Here is a 22,201-nt window from a genome sequence, read left to right on the forward strand (position 1 = left end):
CCCCCAAAATATTGAAAACCCGAGAGCTCTTCGCCATAATGTTACAAAATGTTGTAAACTGTCAAAATTGGACTACCTGCTTGGGCATTTGATAAAATGCTTTATTTGGCTGATTGCCTGCAACATACATAATACTTTATTGAAAAAAGAAAATTTTAATTTACCCATACCGAACCATCCCAAATGGTCGTCAGTTTTGATGGAGGAATGGTTAGTGGCGTTCTTCGCCTGAAAACATTCGGGTGGCTATAATTAGATGCAGAGACAATAGATTTTTGAGTTTCTGCACTTCCAATCTGAAGAATGAAATTTGGTGAGGCAAAGGATAAGTTTAGAGATCAACACTACTTCTAATGATGAGATGTTGGAGTTTTTTAGCCAACGTGCGTAAAAAATTCAGCTTAAAGCTGAAATCTCATCAGAGAGGGAAAAAGCCCACACACGAGCACATTTTTCCCTCAAAGAAATATGCTGTTTGGAGCAACACTAGTTACGTCCATTCAGGAAGGCAACTACAGACGCGTTTCGGCCTTGTTGGGCCAATCCTCAGTGCAGTGCAGCCTCCTGAATTTTCTGCTACCAAGCTCGAGAGGTCGTGAAAACCAGCCCGAGACTTGGGCAAGCGGACGCGGCGACAAGTAAACTTGCGCCATCTAGTGAGCGATTATCCAAACAGCTTCGCATAATACCTGGCAAGGCGATAAACACCAACCAATTGCGGTGAACGCACGGGTCGAAAGACGAGATGTTGGAGTTTTTTAGCCAACGTGCGTAAAAAATTCAGCTTAAAGCTGAAATCTCATTAGAGAGGGAAAAAGCCCACACACGAGCACAATTTTCCCTCAAAGAGATATGCTGTTTGGAGCAACAGCAATGCTTGCCAGGCATTATGAGGAGCTGTTTGGATAATCGCTCACTAGATGGCGCAAGTTTACTTGTCGCCGCGTCCGCTGGCCCAAGTCTCGGGCTGGTTATCACGACCTCTCGAGCTTGGTAGCAGAAAATTCAGGAGGCTGCACTGCACTGAGGATTGGCCCAACAAGGCCGAAACGCGTCTGTAGTTGCCTTCCTGAATGGACGTAACTAGTGTTGCTCCAAACAGCATATCTCTTTGAGGGAAAAATGTGCTCGTGTGTGGGCTTTTTCCCTCTCTAATGAGATTTCAGCTTTAAGCTGAATTTTTTACGCACGTTGGCTAAAAAACTCCAACATCTCGTCTTTCGACCCGTGCGTTCACCCCAATTGGTTGGTACTTCTAATGATGATCAATGACAAACTTGTCAAACATATAATACTTGTAATTATGGATAATGAATGTTGAGGCGTTAGGTGAGTTTTTGAAAATCAGATTATAGCAATGGTTCCATGATAAAAAGGGACGTTGCGTTGCGACTGCAACTGTTACGTGTCACCAATTAAAATTAAGAGGCATCTCTACTTTTTGATCAACATAAATTGCAAACAAAGTATTGAATAAGTGTCTTTAGATACTCAATTCGCGGCTAATGCAGATCGAAAAGTAGGACTGTGCCTCCTAATTTTGATGGGCAACACTCGACAGTTGCAACAATTTCCCATTTTGATCAAAGAAAAATAGCTTATAGGTGTACTAATCCAAACGCTCAATATTGTGTCAACAGACATTATAAGGCAAATCTGCTTATTGAATGAGAGGGGAGATGGCAGTAAACTTACCCGAATTGAATAATTTCTAAGTTAATACGTTAATCAAAAGTGTTCGAGCTTCAAATCGGGGCTGGGTATCTATGCACACTTGATGACTACTAACAGGCGTGAAACCGGTAGTAGCGCTGACAACAGGCCTGATTTCTTTACCCACAACCAACTCTCCTCAATCGAATTTCTCGGTTTTATGGGAAAAATCCATACATAAAATTTCGATGGCTGATACCTTGTTCAAAAACTGTATTAGAACGTTAAGTCAGTACATTTAATTTGGGTGCTTCTTTCATTTATTCTAATATATACTATTGGCTTTTACTGTAATTTAATTTATCCTTCTAGTTCGTTATATTTTTGATCTTATTGGCCTCTAAAGTACATTGTCTCTGATCGAACCTCACTAGGCGGTATTAAGCTTACCAAGTTAATGGGGTATTTCTAAATTGATAAATTTAGCTTGTTTTTAGCTGTATACAGCTGAATTTTAGGTAATCCTACAAGTGAAGTCCTTTGGAAAATTTAAAAAGAAAATTGATAACTTCTTAAACTTATGAAAACGTCTTTAATGTTTTTTAATTTGAAAAAACGTTCAACTTGATATCTGCAATGGTTCTAAAATTACGGCCAATTCATAAGTTTTCTCTGACCTCCTGCTCCCTCTGGTTGTCTACAGGGGTTGAATATAAAAATGGCTGTAGCGATTAGTGTCCTGCATTATAAAAAATAAAAGATTCCCGCCCCTGGGCTAAACCTCAAGTGCAACTTGCAACTTGCAAAGTTCTTCCGGAGATCGACTTTATATTAAAACAAAGTATGGCATTGGCGAGAGGCAAAATAGATTCAAAATAATAAGGAAAACTGCTGAAATGTGATACTGAACAATAATGCTAGGTTATACTTAGCAGTAGTTTCCAGTTGGAGAGATGATCTCAGGAAATTACATCCCTTTAAATGCCGATAGAATTCCAAAAATGTTAAGACATTTAGTTTTTGCCTTTCCCGTTTGTTATGAACTTTTTTAAAACAAACCGGTCAATTTAAGTCTAATGGATTTTTTTTTTATTATTTATTGCAATAATCGCAATAGGGATTCTAAAATCACTTTGATTACAGTTAATTTTCAATTTTATAAGAGAAGCATTAAAAGTGTTCAGGAAGGGTAAAATTTTGGTTAGGTATATAATCAATAAATAATTACGATTTAAATTGATTATTCAACTTTTATTTACAATTAGCATATTTCCCATAATATTAGCTCACTAAGATAAACATTAAATTTCTTCCTTTTTTCCCCCAAACTGTCTCTTCCCATGAGAATGGAACTGTTAGGACTAACCTGTTGCTCCACTTGAAGATGAAGATACGAATTTCTCTTGAATTTTCTAAAACTTGTGCACCAATACACTTCAAAATTAGACATCTGTAACATGGAAAGACAGTTGGATACAATTAATATAAATGTATTGCCATGCAGGGCTCATGCAGTTTAGACAAATAAAAAATCGAGGACTCACAATTACTTTTGGTTATCTGGTTTACATAGAATCTTAGGAAATTCAACCCAAGTTTTTTGAGGAGGATATGAATTAATTAAAAATTTCTTAAAGAAATCTGCTTGAGAAGTTTTGAGAAGTTTGAGAAGCACCAACGAAACGCTCAAGACCAACGTAAGGGTGAGCCAACATCTGATTCAATGCAAAGAAAATACAAGAACAGTAATTTGTGGCACCCCCTACTTTCACAAGTTTTCTGACCCGCCTGGTGTCTACACTCTGGGGCCCTTGTGGAAAATAACATAGGGTTCATTTTTCACCAAAAATATCCCAAAAACCAGGAAAAATTCAAACGCCGGGAACATTGATCCTCTAGACTTTTCTGAAGAGATTGATGGGAACACATGACACTTTTTTCTCAAAACACCGGACCGTTCGACCTGGAATTTTGTTTTTTTCATGATGTTGAGTGTCATATTTCAAGTTGAACAAACGAAATTCCAGGTCAAACTGTTTGGTGTGTTTGAGAAAAAAGTGTCATGTATTACCCATCAATCTCTTCAGAAAAACCTGGACAACCGATTTCTGAAATCTCCAAAGTAGAATTTTTTCCTTGTTTTTGAGATATTTTGGATTAAAAATGAACCCCGTATTATTTTCCATAAGGGTCCCAGAACGGCACCAGGCGGATCAACCAATCAGTATCGACTCATAAAAGTAAGAGGTGCCACTCGGCCTGTTTTTTCAAAATGCTGCTCTTGTTTTTTCTTTGATTCAATGCCAATGTCTGAAAGATTACCCAAAATGTTGTTTCCAAGGAAACCTTTTGGTTCTAACATCAAGGACTCAAGTATCCCGTGAATCTAGTAATTTCATGAACTTGAAAATAATTAAAATGAGCGTACACTAGGGTGGGACTTATTTTTTTAAATCGACAAAACCAAATGTTGCACGGTCTTAAATGGTTCTATGTGATAAAAAAACACGGCAGCCGAGAGGATTTTGAGAAAAAAAATTTTTAACCCGGCGCGCACAGGGCCTAAACATCGAGATTTTTCTGGTTTTTTTGGCATTTTCGCCGTATATTTTTGATATTTTTGCCAGCAACACAGATTTGACGCTAGATGTCCAAAAATTGGTAAAAACCTAGCACATACCTTGCAGATTAAGGAAAAATTTTTGTTTTTCTCCTAGGTCACTTTCACTTCGCTTGGTAATGCCGAAACTCTCCGCTCGGCAGCTCTAAAAATCGAAATTTCGCCGTTTTTTAACGTATAATGAACTTTTTGAGCAACCTATAATGGTAGTAAAAATCCGAGAATTTGTGGAAAGCAAGTCCATACCATCAGTATGGAAGGGCAAATGTCAGAAAACTCCTAGGTCTTTTATTTTCTGCCAAGCTATGCATACAATGTTGGAAAACCCGTCAAAAATAGCTCAATTTTGACCGTTTTTTTCGCGTTCGAAAATTTATTGGACGCCCTGTAATGACAATGAAGGTCCGAAATTTTGTGGAAAGTAAGTTCATACCATTTGTATGGAATAAAAAATTTTACTTGGTTCCTCCGTCTTATATTCTTCGTCCTGCGATACCCGAAATGGCAGCGAAAACGTCAAAAATACCTCAAATTGGCCGTTTTTGGAGAATTTTTTTGAACACCTTGTAGTGGCAGTGGAGGTCCAAAAATGTGTACAAAGTAAGTTCATACCATCCGCAAGGAATAAAAAAATCTACTTGGTTCCTATGTCTTACATTCCTCGTTGTGCAGTGCCCGCAATCACTTCGAAAACGTCAAAAATACCTCAATTCGGCCGTTTCTTCAATGGCGAAATTTATTAGACACCCTGTAGTGACTCTGGAAGTTCGAAAATTGGGGGAAAGCAAGTCCGTACCACTAGTATGGAAGGGCAAATTTCAAAAGATCCATAGATGTTTGATTGTTTGTCGCACGGTGTCTTCAGATACACAAATAAGTGAAAAATACCTCCTTTTGACCGGTCTTTCGCCATCAAAATTTCATAGACACCCTGTAATGACAGTGGAGGTCGAAAACTTTGCTGAAAGTAAGTTCATTCCATCTTCATGCAATAAAAAATTCTGCTTCGTTCCTAAGTTATGCATTCCTCGTTGTGCGGTGCCCGCAATCGTATCGGAAACGTCAAGTATACCCGAATTCGGCCAATTTTTCGTGTGAAAAATTTTTTTGGCACCCTGTCATGACATCGGGGACTCTTATAATAGTCCAGGCAAATAAGCCATGAAAGGGGCTACAGCCTGCAAAAATCCCGGGTAGCAATGTTTTCATCGATTCCTACGTAGTTTTTGACGCTGAATCCGAATTTCAACTTTGCGCCATTTTATTCGGACCGGAAAGTTGCCAAATTTGGCAAAAATGGCCTAAAATCGGCATTTTTTGCGGATTATGGCCTGTAACTCGCCAAAAATTGATCTGACGACAAAATTAGTTATTTTCAGAAATAAAGCTCGTTTAATTTCCTATAAAAAAGTTTCTATACATTTTTGCCTAGGGGCAAAATTAAGCGCGCTGGCGGGCGCCAAACTTTGAAAAATGAGCGAAAATTGCGTTTTTTTGCGGATTATGGCCTGTAACTCGCTAAAAATTGATCTGAAGACAAAATTAGTTGTTTCGGAAATAAAGCTCGTTAAATTTCCTATAAAAAGGTTTCATACATTTTTTGCCTACGGGCAAAATTAAGCGCGCTGGCGGGCGCCGAACTTTGAAAAATGAGCGAACATTGCGGGGTTTTTTGGCGGTTTTTGCTGTATGTCTCCTTTTTTACCCGTCTGCAGAGTAATTTCTGGACAAATTAGGTGAAGATAATAAAATTCACACTGAGTTCCATGAATCGATGTGAAAAATAAGCAGCCCAACACATTGCAGGGTTGCCAAAATTACCTAAAATTGTTCGTTGGCGGTTTTGGACCATTAATTGCCTTATTATCCGTCTATTTGTTTAGTCTCCATTTTGTAAAGCGGGGATAATGAATCGAAATCGGCGAAAAGGAGGATGAAATAATTCTTTGTCACAATTTTTTTCATCAGAATGAGGGTGGAAACACTTCAGAGGGTCGTGCGTCCACTAAAGTGCTCTATCGTGACACTTGTAGTACAGTTGCTGGATGGATGATCTTGAGCTTCTCCTAAAGCTTAGACGGTCTACTTTCATAAAATAATAGTTTTGTAATTTTTCGTGCGTTCCCTTCAACGCTGCGGCTCAAAATGTAAAAAAATTGAAATTTTGAGCTACGGCAACGTGGCAACAATGGATGAAAATTTCAAAATGGACCGATTTCATGAATACCAGCTAAAATCTGATAATTTTCTCTAAATTTTGAGACCAATACCATCTCTCTACGACAAACCGTTCACGAGATATGCTCGTTTAAAGTTTTAACTTTAACACTCTGAATACGCCGAATAGCAGCGTATTCCACGCGATTACGTCACGGCGAAAGGGAAAATCCGCGTTACTGAGAAACCGGCAACAAGGCCCAGAAAACCCGGCTCTCGCGAGCGAACCTCGCACCTTTTCCCATTCTTGTCGTTAACTCCGGTGCGTCACGTTTCCGTCTTCGTTTGTTACCTACGTAAGACTTGCTTTTGCTATGTAGTTTTTTTGTATTTTATAGCCGCTTTTTAGTTTAGTTATTCGCCTTTTCCCCCTTTTTCCTCGTTACTCTCTGCCCTCGTGCTTTCCTTTCCTTCAATATTCCTTTCCCTCCTTTTCCCTGAATCATGGACGGCTAAAGTTTGGGACTGAGCAACCTCGCCTTTTTTGCACCACGCATGCCCTCGAGTAGCAGCCTTTCACATCCAGCAGGCATGCTGTACCTCCAACTCTGAAACTATGCTAAGGTAAGACCACGCTTTTGGCTTCAGCTTTTAGTGCCTTTTTGTGCTTCTCTCGTGCATTTCCCCCCTCTCTTTTGTGCCCTTTCTGATCGCTGATTTCTTCCTTTGTTCATTGCTCCACCCGGAGAATGCGGAAATATTTTGGTCCTCCGAGCCATTGGATTTTAATCAGATCCAACTTTTCTTGAATCAATCTATGGAATTCACCCCCCTTCTAATTTCAGAAATTTGGAATCAGCACGTCAGAATTATTTGAAGATGAGACACGTGCTCGGCTCTTCCTGCTCTCTCTCCCCTAGAAGTGCTGCATCCTCCTGTAAGCCTTTCATGAAAAAACCCTAGTTACTGTGAAATTCTAGTCCCCCCCCCTTCCCCTTCTTCGTAAAGGTTGATTTTCACACGTGCTCTCAAGGTGTTTTTACCTCCCTTTCCTTCCGGACTAGGCTTTCCCTCCCTTACTGAAGCCAAAGCTGTGGTCAATTTTTATTAGTGCACAATTCTCTAACAACCTAAATACCCCCTTTGTGCTTCAAAGCGTGCGTGGCCATTTACGGCGGGGTTGCCCCCCCCCCCCCCATAATTTTCATTACTTTGTATTAATTTTCTATCTGAAGATTACAATAAGTTTTGCCATTCGTTTTCTCTGTAGCGTGGTTCATCACTTTCGCGGTGTGCGTATTCTAAAAGGTCGTGATTTGGTCGATTTCACTCCCCCCCCCCTCCCGTTGAGATCTGATAGAACTTATTAAAAAGAAAAAGAACGATGTCAACTGGGTCTAGATCCGTCCCCCCTGAGGATACCGCGCAGGTTGAAGTCTTACAAGCTCTGAATCTTTTAGATGACATTCGGAACCGCATTTATGCTAGGCTCCAGCGTATTCTGGATGACTCTGCAAAATGGACCCCAGAGACCTACGCTTATCACGCCGGGGCCTTGCAAAGAATGCGCAATCTTGAGGTCGAGTTCCTCGCGGCTCAACGGAGCATTTCAGAGCAAAATCTAAAACTCCTTGATAGGACCGCCCGATTATCGGTAAACAAAGTACAGGACCGGTTCGACGAATTAATGGACGCTATTAATGTTAATTATTTTCGATGTCAGACAGAAGAATCTCGAAAAATCCAGAGCGAGGAGAATCGTAGAAAATCCGAGCAAAATGCGGCTTCAAGTGGAAATGACTCTACCCTGTCCACTCCCACCCCCTCTAAGGCAAAACTGCCCCACTTAGCTCTCCCAACGTTTGATGGCACATTAGCTACCTGGTCTGGTTTCTATAGTAGATTCAAGGTGGCTATTCACGATTCGCAGCTGTCTAAAGTCGAGAAATTCCAGTACCTCTTGTCCACACTCAAGGGAGAAGCCTCAGACGTCATAAGATCCCTCCCCCTCACGGAAGGCAATTATGATGTGGCGTGGGAATTACTGGTTTCCCGGTACCAATCGGAACGCCGCCACATTTTTTCGCATTTTGGGGGGCTATTGGATCTCCCCGAAATGAAGGCAAACGCGTATCTCCAGGTTCTCCCCCAATTTTTAAATAAGCTAATGGAGCACTTGCACGCCCTAGTGGCCTTAAAAATTGAGAAGGAATCGTTCGCCCCCATGCTCGTTACAGTGATTTTCCGAAAAATGCCCCAAAATCTGAGACGAAGACTGGAAGACTCCAGAGAGGACTCCACCCAATATCCTAAATTAGACGAGATAATTGACTTTTTGAAGGCAGAGTGCTCCCAGATTCTGGATAATCCTGCTCATCTCTCTGATTCGGTGAAAATCCCAAAAATTTTGGTTACGCAAGGCGACCCAAAGCCCCATAAACGACAGGATATGACCAGCAGTGCCTCCCCTTCTTCCACCCCCTCCCAGTATTTGAAACCAAAACCCAAAAAACTCCAAAAGTTGACACCATTCCTTGATAAAAACGGCGTCTTACGCGTAGGAGGCCGATTACTAAATTCGGAGCTCCCCCTAAGGGCACGGCATCCGGCACTGCTACCAAGTAAACATCCCCTAGTACAATTGCTTGTATTAAAATACCATACGGACACATTGCACGCCCCGCCCCAGTTACTCCAAGCGACCCTCACGCAAAAATACTGGATCATTCGGGCGAGAGAAATCACGCGGCGGTGCGTTCACCAGTGTATATCATGCTTCCGTGCCAAACCACGTAACCACCCACCCCTCATGGGAAATCTCCCTCCCGCGCGAACGACCCCCTCCCCATGCTTCGACAAAACGGGCGTTGATTTTGCGGGGCCGTTGACCACAAAAATTCATCTGTTACGATCAGCGCGAATTGTGAAGGTATACTTATGTATTTTTGTATGCTTCGCCACAAAGGCGGTTCATGTGGAGCTCGTTTCTGACCTGACGACAACTGCGTTCATCGCCGCCTTACATCGATTCGCCGCTCGACGTTCCTGTCCTACTACCATTTATTGCGATAACGGTACTAACTTTGTAGGAGCAAATAATGTAATGAAAAAATATCTCACAAAGGACAACCCTGACATCCAAAAATTCGAGCGCCACACAGGCATAACCTTCGAATTCAACCCCCCCGCGGCTCCACACATGGGTGGGATTTGGGAAGCAAGCGTCAAAAGTGTAAAAGGACACTTGTTCCGCACCATTGGGACTACTGTGCTCTATTATGAGGAGCTGTTAACGCTATGCTGTCGAATTGAAGCAATGTTGAATTCGAGACCCATAACCCCCCTCTCCTCGGACCCAAACGACATGGAGCCTCTAACCCCGGGACATTTTCTCGTAGGCCGCCCCCTCAATGCCCCCCCTGAACCCGAACATTCCGACGTACAAATTTCAAAATTACGGCGTTGGGACCTAGTGCACGCGTTTGCACAGAGTATCTGGCGCAGGTGGCAAAAGGAGTACCTCCACACCTTACAACAGCGCAAAAAGTGGAACCAAGAAACGCCCAACATGCAGAAAGGTACTTTAGTGTTAATCCACGAAGAGAACTTACCTCCACTTAAGTGGAAGCTGGGTCGCGTAATTGCAACGTTTCCTGGGTCGGACGGCTTAACGAGGGTAGTTTTGCTGAAAACACAAAACGGTGAACTAAAAAGACCAGTTCACAAAGTGTACCCCCTCCCCCTCAATGTATAACAAACGGGCAAATCAGCCCCCCCCCCCCAAAAAAAAAAAAAAAAAAAAAAAAAAAAAAAAAAAAACCCTAAATATATTACCCCCCTCCTCACAGGCCTCGCGCCATACCCCCCCCCCCCCTAGTAGCAGGTCCTTTAATTTCCGACACCCCCCCCCCCTCTGGGATAATTCCTCCCCCTCGATAAGAACAGATTATTTCAGTTGGGTAGTCTCCATTTAATTTGTGTGTTTTTGATCTTCTTACGAAGATCAACGCGGGGGAGTATGAATACGCCGAATAGCAGCGTATTCCACGCGATTACGTCACGGCGAAAGGGAAAATCCGCGTTACTGAGAAACCGGCAACAAGGCCCAGAAAACCCGGCTCTCGCGAGCGAACCTCGCACCTTTTCCCATTCTTGTCGTTAACTCCGGTGCGTCACGTTTCCGTCTTCATTTGTTACCTACGTAAGACTTGCGTTTGCTATGTAGTTTTTTTTTGTATTTTATAGCCGCTTTTTAGTTTAGTTATTCGCCTTTTCCCCCCTTTTCCTCGTTACTCTCTGCCCTCGTGCTTTCCTTTCCCTCAATATTCCTTTCCCTCCTTTTCCCTGAATCATGGACGGCTAAAGTTTGGGACTGAGCAACCTCGCCTTTTTTGCACCACGCATGCCCTCGAGTAGCAGCCTTTCACATCCAGTAGGCATGCTGTACCTCCAACTTTAACACTATGCTAAGGTAAGACCACGCTTTTGGCTTCAGCTTCTAGTGCCTTTTTGTGCTTCTCTCGTGCATTTCCCCCCTCTCTTTTGTTCCCTTTCTGATCGCTGATTTCTTCCTTTGTTCATTGCTCCACCCGGAGAATGCGGAAATACACTCTTCCCCTCCCGCCATAATTATCCAAATTCAAAAATCATCAGTGTTTTGGACTTGAGAAGTAGTTCTCTATCAACCCTGAAAATATTACGAAGATTTGGCTGGTGTTGGAAATGGCCGATTTTGAAGGAGGTCCTTTTCTTGGCCGCTTTTTATGATTGAGTGACTGAATGTTTGTGAATGTACGCGTGCACGTCCTTATTTGTGAGGCAATAATAATTAAAACATACTTACCATTTTTGAGATGAGTAATTTTTAAGAATTTAAGTTTCGTGAAAAACTTGGTCTCAGGTTGTGGCGACACCGCGCAAAAATAAAACGCGCCATGTACTGGACCTCTTGGGTGGCGTGGAAGCAAGTACTAATAATTATATTTATATATTCTGCCTTAATATGTACGTTACTTTTATATAAAATGAAGTTAATCGATTTTATATTAATTGCCAAACTAATTTCATACTTCGCATTGTTCGATCTATGCCATTTTCAAGGAGCTCGATGTCCTGGCGCAACTTCACTACAAGTGTCACGATAGAGCACTTTAGTGGACGCACGACCCTCTGAAGTGTTTCCACCTCATTCTGATGAAAAAAATTGTGACAAAGAATTATTTCATCCTCCTTTTCGCCGATTTCGATTCATTATCCCCGCTTTACAAAATGGAGACTAAACAAATAGACGGATAATAAGGCAATTAATGGTCCAAAACCGCCAACGAACAATTTTAGGTAATTTTGGCAACCCTGCAATGTGTTGGGCTGCTTATTTTTCACATCGATTCATGGAACTCAGTGTGAATTTTATTATCTTCACCTAATTTGTCCAGAAATTACTCTGCAGACGGGTAAAAAAGGAGACATACAGCAAAAACCGCCAAAAAACCCCGCAATGTTCGCTCATTTTTCAAAGTTCGGCGCCCGCCAGCGCGCTTAATTTTGCCCGTAGGCAAAAAATGTATGAAACCTTTTTATAGGAAATTTAACGAGCTTTATTTCCGAAACAACTAATTTTGTCTTCAGATCAATTTTTAGCGAGTTACAGGCCATAATCCGCAAAAAAAACGCAATTTTCGCTCATTTTTCAAAGTTTGGCGCCCGCCAGCGCGCTTAATTTTGCCCCTAGGCAAAAATGTATAGAAACTTTTTTATAGGAAATTAAACGAGCTTTATTTCTGAAAATAACTAATTTTGTCGTCAGATCAATTTTTGGCGAGTTACAGGCCATAATCCGCAAAAAATGCCGATTTTAGGCCATTTTTGCCAAATTTGGCAACTTTCCGGTCCGAATAAAATGGCGCAAAGTTGAAATTCGGATTCAGCGTCAAAAACTACGTAGGAATCGATGAAAACATTGCTACCCGGGATTTTTGCAGGCTGTAGCCCCTTTCATGGCTTATTTGCCTGGACTATTATAAGAGTCCCCGATGTCATGACAGGGTGCCAAAAAAATTTTTCACACGAAAAATTGGCCGAATTCGGGTATACTTGACGTTTCCGATACGATTGCGGGCACCGCACAACGAGGAATGCATAACTTAGGAACGAAGCAGAATTTTTTATTGCATGAAGATGGAATGAACTTACTTTCAGCAAAGTTTTCGACCTCCACTGTCATTACAGGGTGTCTATGAAATTTTGATGGCGAAAGACCGGTCAAAAGGAGGTATTTTTCACTTATTTGTGTATCTGAAGACACCGTGCGACAAACAATCAAACATCTATGGATCTTTTGAAATTTGCCCTTCCATACTAGTGGTACGGACTTGCTTTCCCCCAATTTTCGAACTTCCAGAGTCACTACAGGGTGTCTAATAAATTTCGCCATTGAAGAAACGGCCGAATTGAGGTATTTTTGACGTTTTCGAAGTGATTGCGGGCACTGCACAACGAGGAATGTAAGACATAGGAACCAAGTAGATTTTTTTATTCCTTGCGGATGGTATGAACTTACTTTGTACACATTTTTGGACCTCCACTGCCACTACAAGGTGTTCAAAAAAATTCTCCAAAAACGGCCAATTTGAGGTATTTTTGACGTTTTCGCTGCCATTTCGGGTATCGCAGGACGAAGAATATAAGACGGAGGAACCAAGTAAAATTTTTTATTCCATACAAATGGTATGAACTTACTTTCCACAAAATTTCGGACCTTCATTGTCATTACAGGGCGTCCAATAAATTTTCGAACGCGAAAAAAACGGTCAAAATTGAGCTATTTTTGACGGGTTTTCCAACATTGTATGCATAGCTTGGCAGAAAATAAAAGACCTAGGAGTTTTCTGACATTTGCCCTTCCATACTGATGGTATGGACTTGCTTTCCACAAATTCTCGGATTTTTACTACCATTATAGGTTGCTCAAAAAGTTCATTATACGTTAAAAAACGGCGAAATTTCGATTTTTAGAGCTGCCGAGCGGAGAGTTTCGGCATTACCAAGCGAAGTGAAAGTGACCTAGGAGAAAAACAAAAATTTTTCCTTAATCTGCAAGGTATGTGCTAGGTTTTTACCAATTTTTGGACATCTAGCGTCAAATCTGTGTTGCTGGCAAAAATATCAAAAATATACGGCGAAAATGCCAAAAAAACCAGAAAAATCTCGATGTTAAGGCCCTGTGCGCGCCGGGTTAAAATTTTTTTTTCTCAAAATCCTCTCGGCTGCCGTGTTTTTTTATCAGATAGAACCATTTAAGACCGTGCAACATTTGGTTTTGTCGATTTAAAAAAATAAGTCCCACCCTAGCGTACACAGACTACTGTGATAACACTTCAACCTCCCTAGACAGGGTACCTATAGGCTAAAGGAAAGAATACTCTCCCTCTGAAACTTTTGCTCACCAAAACGAGAAAAATTCCAAAACAGTTTTGATCAGTATCTATAGTAAATCAATGATAAAAGAGCCATTTTCTGCATTTCAGTTATAGCTGAACTAAAAGCCCTCAGTTTTCCCTGTCAAAGTTACAACTCCCTAACTTATTGTTTTGACAGTTATAAGAACTTGAAACACAGTGAGACATTGACAGATGATTACATTGCTAAAGTGTTTCAAGTACATAATATAAAAATGTCGCCATGAGTGGGTGAAGGAAACTTGGTGCCAAAAAACTTGCAGTGGGCCACTACAAAAGGTTTGAGGCAGGATGAAAAATCCAAGTTTCCTCTTGAAAATCATCCTTTAGGACTATTCATAGGACAGGAAGTTTGCCAATCAACTCCTGAATAAGATATCCACAAGTATTTAAAAGGAAAGGATTGAATGGAAGTTAGATTATACAAATAGTGTCATTTATGTTTTTCTGTTGAACCAATTTTAACCGTAAATACTCATATCCTTTTTGAAAGTTGATTTCTAGACTCCCTGTTGTGCAAGCAATACATTTTCCTCATCAATGAATGAAAAGGAAACACTTAGCAATGTTCTTTCACTCATACCTTGTAGAGATGCCCATTGACGTATTGGCAATACTGCATAGAGGAGTGTTCGGGGAGCATTTAGGCACACAAAAACCCCTTCAATGCTAAACAAAACCTAAGTTCTGGGCTTTGAACTGCCCTCAGAAAAAGTTGCCAAGAGGTATATTAAGCAATTTAAGCTGGAGAGTTCAAGAGTTTAAATTGGCAGGAATTTAATGCAAAGGAGAGGTATCGATAAGAGCCGTTTTTGGCCTCAACCTCGGTGAATTCCCTTAACTCTACGATTTTTGGCTCATTAAAGGTCTATATTTTACAGAATGTAGACACATGTACACTATGGCAGCCCGAGAACATAGATATAAAATAGGACAAGAAAAGGCAGGGACAAGGCTGAAAAAACACAATAAAATAAATGTTAACACAATAAATGTTTTGTAAATTATTGTGTTTTTTAAGCCTTGTCCCCGCGTCATATTTTACAGAATGTATCATGGTCCTTTCTGCTTACTTTTTTAATCTAATACTGGCTTGGACTTGGGTCTGAAGGGCGCATCAGGCGAAAAATGCAGATTTGCGGTGAAATACCGAAAAATCCTAAAATCGCCTACATCGGCCGCAAGAGCCAGTATTAGACCCGAGGAAACCTAAAATGACTGAATAATGATGCATCAAATAAAATATAGACTTCAAGGAGCAATATGTTGAGGAAATTTAGCTAGGGTGGGCCCAAAAACAGCCCTTATCGATACCCCATTTTGGACTAAATTTTTAAATAAGTAACTACTATTTCTGGGTCATTTTTTAGGATGAACAAGTATTTTTCAAACGGAGCGAATAGCAAATAATTTTGTCAATTATTCGCCGATGTAAATAGTAAAACAAATAATTTAAGCTAATTATTCACAACTACGAATGTTAATACGAATATTTGCTTGCGAATAATGACTTTTCTAAGTGCGAAAATTTGCAAATATTACAAAAATTGACAAATAAGTCAACAACTTGCAGCTAGTTCATTTGTTAGCTTAAATCCTTATCAGATTTTATTTGGAATACAAAATCATGTTTTGGATTGTATTGTTTACATTTTCAACCAATAATATGATTTTACGAATTTATTTTATCGATAATTAGTCAAATAATTGATTATCAATAATTAATTTCACTTAGATATTATCTCACACCCTCTTTCTGTCTTGGTTATTTAACTTTCAATGAGTGGTATTCAAGGAGCAACCAAGATAAGCAGGCTCATTGCAATCGAATATTGCAAATATATGCAAATATTTGCACAGCCCTGGTCATTTTAGATACAGCACGTGTGACATTAGTTTCCCCATGCTGATGAATAATTTTAAGGATGAGCCAAAAATAGTGGTTCCTTATTGCCAAATGAAGTTCATTTGAGCCCTCTTTTGATACAAAAAATAAATAAGTCACTGGCAACTCATTCTTTGGGATGCTACTGATGAGCTCAGAGTCAATTTTTCGACCCAGCTTGATGAAAATCAGGCCCCTGAAAAATTAGCACACACACGGATGCATTTTTTCTCATTGATGGTCAAAAATATAATATCAAAACTTACTCAGTGCTTAATGAACTCGAACACTCTCCAAAACGAGTGGCTTTTCTCTGCATGAGCGTAGTATTCATAGAGAGGCACATTTAATAGTGTGTCTTTGGGAACAGTTATGTAAAGAGGCTGGTTGTAGTAATGGCCTGTTTTCCAATTGGGAACGTTCTTCATTAATTCATTTTCTTCATCGCGGTTTTTCCTAAGCTGCTTCAGGAACCTAGAAATAGACAAAACATAATTCAGGGTCATTGCAGTACTCTTTTACAGTATAACACTAAAGAATAAAATCAGCCTCTCCTTAATATTGACGCTCTGAGTCATGGAATAAACGCAATTTGCAACAACTATTCCGCATGTGTGAACGAGAAGGTGTTGTAAAATTTGTTTCTTCCCAACAAAAAAACCCATGTTACTTTAGAAATTAGAAAATTAAATTCCCTGATATTTCTCAAACCAAGTGAGGTCAAATTCTCTAACATTTGACAATATGCCAGATGGTTAAAAATCGCCATTTTCAACTCCCAACATACCGCAATTGTTGCTCGAAACGTGAAATACATCCTGGAAAGCAAATAAAGGAAATTTAACAATTTTCTCTGACACTTTCGTCATTTTCCCTGATACTTCCCAGTTTTTGTTTATCCTATGCCTGAGCATACAAATATTTCTTCATCATTTTCAACTGCAATACCAAAAAAAGAAGAAATTTTCTGTTTGAAGGTACCTACTAAATTGCACAGTCTCAAAATTTGTCAAATAGTCTATACATATAATAGTGAAGACATGTACACATCCTCACCATAAGCTATTGGATTGAAGCCAATAAACTTGGTAAAATTACATCTTTGAAGAAAAACTGCCCAACTTTTCAGAATTAAAATTGAAACTGATATGGAAAAATAATGTAAAACCGAAAATTCTGATAAACTCTATCTTTTTTCAGGGATTTTAGCTTTTTTAAGAAGTTTTACAAAGAGGACAAATTGCATACTAGCATCACAAAAAGTTGAAAGGTTACTGTAACTGATGCGGTAGTACTTTTCCTGCCAATCACACAGAATCAAACATGAGGTATCCACATAAGGTGATTAAGGAAACAGCACACAGGGTGGCTGCCAAAATTTCATTTTATCATTCCCTTTTCTTTACGATAACATAAGGGCAATTAATTAATGTGTCAAAAAGTACCCGTGAAGCATTGTTGAGCAACAACCTTCAGAAAATCTTTCCAGTAAGATGGATTTAACTGAGTTTTACTAAATTTGAGGTCTCAGAACCTACTTTAAAGTGAAAACCATGACTTACTGATCTTTAGAATCTATGATCATTCGTTCTCTGTGATCTTCAATTCAAAAAATGATGTAAATAATATTTTTTCGACATAACGTATACCGGATAATTTTTATCTTCTTCCAACAAATGTAAAGATTCCAAAAAATTTCTTGATATAATTCTAACGGTTACACTTTATTGGTTTCTTAAATATTTCCTTTTAAATTATTCTCTTTTATATTCATAAAAAAATTCCAGAAAAGATTAATTACTCTTTCTAATTTTTAGAAAAAAAATTTTCTAGGGTAAAATAAATTGGGCTGCCCTAGAACCACATACTTTTGGGAGAAGTCATCCCAAAGTTGGGACCTATGTCTTCAAGTGTTGGGTTCTATTGTCTCAACTACGGAGGTACAGAGGTAAATGGGTGCTGATATCCCTAGTAGGGACTTTGAGACCCAACCTTTCGGAGGATTTTCCTAACCAGTATGTGGTTCCAGCATAGCCCAACTTTGGAACTATGCTGCCTAACTGTTTTCTCTGTGCAGGAGCAAAGTTTTTTAAAAAAAACATGGATTTACAAAATGCATCGAGACAGAAAGAAAATCAGAATTGTTGAAAGAATTGACAGACTTAATATTACTAACTATACTTTGATCAAAGTAACATTTAATAATCACTAACTGATGTCAATTTTTTTTATATCACCCTTGGACTATTGAATTCAACCACCTCATGAATTATTTATAAATACGCATAAGTAAATAATTATGCAAATGAACACTTAACATCACTTCTGCAAAAATGACACGAACCTATCTATAGTCATCAGTAATGCAACCAGCTGGCTTGTCGCGGATCCGATTTTTACGTGGAACTCGGTTCAACAAAAAATTCCCTGACTGTTGACAAAATTCCCTGATTTTTCCCAGGTTTCCCCCTCGCTAGCCACCCTGAGCATAAAAACTGTTACCAAAATATATGACGAGTTTGACTAGTAATATTTAGAAGGTTGATTGAGAGAATAGGGTTAGACTCATAAGAAAATGAAATTAATTCATAAATTAATATAAAAATAATTAATTAATTATTAATTGATTAACTTCTTCAATTGCAGCATTTCAGAAAAATAGAAGAAATGAAAGACTGTGTGTTGAATATAACAGTACTTAGTTACTTGGACATTACATGCTCTACCCTGATTTTCTATGTTTTCTTTGCCCAAGTTTGTGATGTGAAGCTTCAATTTTTACTGATTAATTCATAAAGGTAACACAAAAGTCATAGGGACAACTAAAGTGTTGCAATAAATTCTGATCGATCCAACGACTTGTAATTAGTTGAAGATAGACCATTAGACATGGTCTAAAAAGGAACAAAAGTCCCATGTATTTCTTCAAAGTCCTCCATGGAAAACCACCCTCACGATGGAAAGTTTGGAAATCAACTTCTGAACAAGATACTGATAAGTTTTTTGAAGACAGATCAAACGGCAGTCAGATTGTACAAATACAAAAGATTTTATTTATTTTCTTTTTTTCCATTCAACCAATATCAAACAGTCATTTCTTGTTTAGGAGTCTATTTCCAGACTTTCTGCTGTGAGATTCGTTATCCTTGAGTATTTTGAAGAGGTATCATATTATGTACTCCTTTAGATGATATTTTGTCTAGAGAAGCCCATTAAGCTCAAAACTCATTAGGGGAAAGAGGAGGCAAAAGTTACAACTACCTTGATCGTCATGGTTGACATTGAGAAAAGAAGGAAAATGAATTGACAGAAATGAATTCAACTCAGGGATTGGGAGTTGAGTAAGCGGGCGAACTCAATGCAAGATCGATCTCTCGCCACCAAGTCTGGCTGGGCACCCTTTAGTCCGAGTCCACCCTTCGTAGGAGGCTGACTCAGGTCTCTCTCCATTGAGTTTACCCTCTAAACGAGACCGTAGGCAGACTCCCCGCAGCTACAGACTCTCTGGAGAGAGTCTGGGTCTGGTCTCAACGACAACGCAGACTCTCCAGGGAAGGACCGTTTGGCCGGTTGATTCGGCTGCGCGCTCACCGGAACTTCTCGGAAGTGGACCCGATCGGGGGTGTTGCGGGAGTGGCACGGGTCACAAGCAGGCCAAACAATGATATACATTCATGTGGTTTACAGCAAGGATGATTTCTGGAAAGAAGGAAATCAGGATTTCCTGGCCGCAGTGGAGGCACACTGCAAGCGTATTTACCCCTGTCTGCGTACAGGCACCTTTGAGCTTGAGTCTCTTCATCTGTTGACAGAGGATCTTGATCTCGTGGTTTAATACTATGCGTCAGTTGACGCCTGGTTTCAGGCTGGTGGTCCGAGACTGACAAAAATCATCATCGCAGGCCAGCACCTTGAACTCAAGTCTACCTGTAACCCAACTGCAGATCTCACTCTCTGATACTGAGCTAAAGCCTGAGTCTCTACAGACTCAACTCGCAAGACCGTTAAAATCTCTGATTCAACTTACGCTCTATCACGTTCAGCAAGCAGCATTGGCTCTAATGCAATCAGGACACTGCGTTGTTCAACCTCTTCCATCATCACTTCTACGTAGCCCTTGTGGTAAAGTTCTCGACTCACTCCCCAAATGGCAATAGTTCCAAGGATCGCAAGCCATGCTGAAAATAATTAATATTTGCTGATTAAAATTATTTTCGAAAGAAAACGGTAACTTTAAAAAATGCCATAGTACACAACAATCCTAAGCAAGAGCTAACTTTTGCTCATACACTGCTTTTACTCATGTTTACAGAGGATAGATGGCCAAAATGAGAAACCTTGTATTTCCGTTTGCAACATTGCAAATTTCCTACCATGCTTCATTTTTTCTTTAGAAAACTAGTCAACAAAATTTCTAGAAAACATCTTTGAATTCTCATCTCTGTTATCCGAGTGTTTGGTGAAAATTTTAAGCTATGAAGCTGGCTCGTTTCTTATCAAGAAAATAGCATAGGAGTGGAAATTTTGAAACACTGCAATGGGAATACATGGTTCCTCAATGTGGCCATCGATATATGACAGCAACAATTTCAAAATGATTTTTTAAGCATAAACCCTTAAACCATCAATAAGAATTTCAAGTCCGTATTAATGTGGACTTACTGTGATAAATTTAGCTAATCAAACCAGGGGGGTGTGCTTGGTCCAAAGGGATTGAATTTTGCAAATGCACTCTCTGACAAAACAAAAGTGACCATCAATGGGCAAAGTACATGAAATGCCACTGACTACAAAATATTTCACAGCCCAGAAGCGTATTTTCATTGATTGATGATCAGTTGAGCCAAAATGACGCGGTCCATTGGTGGCGGATCATACTCGGGTTTGTGATAAAAATTTGAGATAGGGCTTTCGAATTTGATGCTGGTCGGATGCCATCATCTACATCAGGTCATTTCTTAATCCTACTTTTTGTAGGATTCACTTTTGGCTCCAATGTTTGCAAGAATTCCATGTTCTATCTATCTGGTGAGTCCCGATTAGATTCCGAAGAAGTATGATCGCGTCAAAGCAAACTACGAAAAGCACATGATGCACCCATTTTGGTTCGACCGATCATCAAGGAAAATACGTTTCGAGACACTGGGTACTAGTAATCAAGACCAATCCACACAGGTCAGTCATTCCCGAGGACGAGTTTTGGTACTCTACTGCGCAGTGACGTAGTATTGAGTGCCTGCAATGTATTTCTTATGGGAGCACTCAATGCTACGTCACAATGGGTGCTGCGAGTTAGGGCTGGGCGGGGGAGTGGATTTTAAAAAAGCTGCGCAATGACTGATCTGTGTGGATTGGTCTTGCTAGTAATAAATTTTCATCTATCAATTGCATTCAAGACATAACCTCAACAAGTAGAGTTTTCAGGTTGAGTTGATGCGTCACAGGGTTCAGTGAGTACAATGCTGTGATAATAAAATCAATTATCTGAAATGGGTGAGCAGATGGTTGGGGCAGCAGTATAGGATCTATATAAAGCGAGTAGAGGAACATGGAAGAGCAGAGAAAAGTCGCAAAGCGCTTTTGAACTCACGGTTGAAAATCTGCTTCGCTGGGACTCTTTTAAAGTTAATGGATGGATAGCCACCAACAGGCGGCAAATCTTGCTTCTTAACTACAGAGGACATTATGCAATTTAAATTGCGAGAATATTATATACACTTCCTCACAAAATGATCATTTTAAAACTTAAAAACACCGAATAAAATGGGTAAGACAAAGTACACTCAGTCGAATGACCTCACCGACCTAACCAAAAAGTAGAGAACCTAGCAATAAAAACAAATGATCAATAATAAAAACAACAAGTCGGTCATTTTGAGTTCACGAATGACGTTTCCAATGCTCATGCTGGGCATTGGATGTTCTCCAAGTAAAGTGTAAAGTCTCCGAATACGAACTTCAAATTAATTTTTTTGAATTATAAGGGTGCGAAAAATGAATGATCATTTAGGTATTCCTTTGTAACCACCACATTCCTTTTCTTTAATTACTTTCCCAGTTTAATTTTTTTTTGTTGCCATCTTGAAGTTTTGTGACGTCAGGCGGGTACCGGGCTGCCGACTCGTATCCGATTGCGCATAGAACAATACACACGGACTTGTATCTACACAGTTGATGTCCAATGTTCTCGGAACAGGTAGTATTCTGAAAGATCCGGAACCTTCATAAACCAGCGGAATTTGTTCCGGGATCAATGTTTACCGTTAATTAATTAAATTAATTATTTAATCCATTTTGGAAACAAATCATCCATTTTTTTATGAGAAAAAGAAAATCAAATCGTCCGTTTTGACGGATTATATTTATTGAGGATGGATATCGAGGACCATCCTCCGAAAATTTCGAGAAAATCCAAAGGGGAAATTTCAT

At 39.7% G+C, this 22,201-nt stretch overlaps 1 protein-coding gene across 1 annotated transcript; it reads right to left on the bottom strand.

Moving 5' to 3' along the window:
* Nucleotides 1-2,883: 2,883 nt before the first annotated feature.
* ND-B16.6 (NADH dehydrogenase (ubiquinone) B16.6 subunit) lies at nt 2,884-21,593 on the bottom strand. The gene is made up of 4 exons (XM_019044714.2): nt 21,363-21,593; nt 19,800-19,950; nt 16,039-16,246; nt 2,884-3,103 (listed from the first exon to the last, which is right to left on the bottom strand). The coding sequence occupies exons 1-3, from the start codon at nt 21,454-21,456 to the stop codon at nt 16,039-16,041; spliced, it is 453 nt and encodes a 150-aa protein (XP_018900259.2). The 5' UTR covers nt 21,457-21,593; the 3' UTR covers nt 2,884-3,103.
* Nucleotides 21,594-22,201: the final 608 nt, after the last annotated feature.

This window comes from Bemisia tabaci, chromosome 5, assembly GCF_918797505.1.
Source record: "Bemisia tabaci chromosome 5, PGI_BMITA_v3".
Classification (NCBI taxonomy): Eukaryota; Metazoa; Arthropoda; class Insecta; order Hemiptera; family Aleyrodidae; genus Bemisia; species Bemisia tabaci.

What these genes read in the sequence shown, in the direction of transcription:
- ND-B16.6 (XM_019044714.2), bottom strand. Translation starts at nt 21,456, where the DNA reads ATGTCCTCTGTAGTTAAGAAGCAAGATTTGCCGCCTGTTGGTGGCTAT. An exon ending in AGCGAAGCAGATTTTCAACC is followed by an intron (nt 19,951 to 21,362) that starts GTGAGTTCAAAA and finishes AATTATTTTCAG; the next exon opens with CATGGCTTGCGATCCTTGGA. An exon ending in CTTGCTGAACGTGATAGAGC is followed by an intron (nt 16,247 to 19,799) that starts GTAAGTTGAATC and finishes GTCTATTTCTAG; the next exon opens with GTTCCTGAAGCAGCTTAGGA.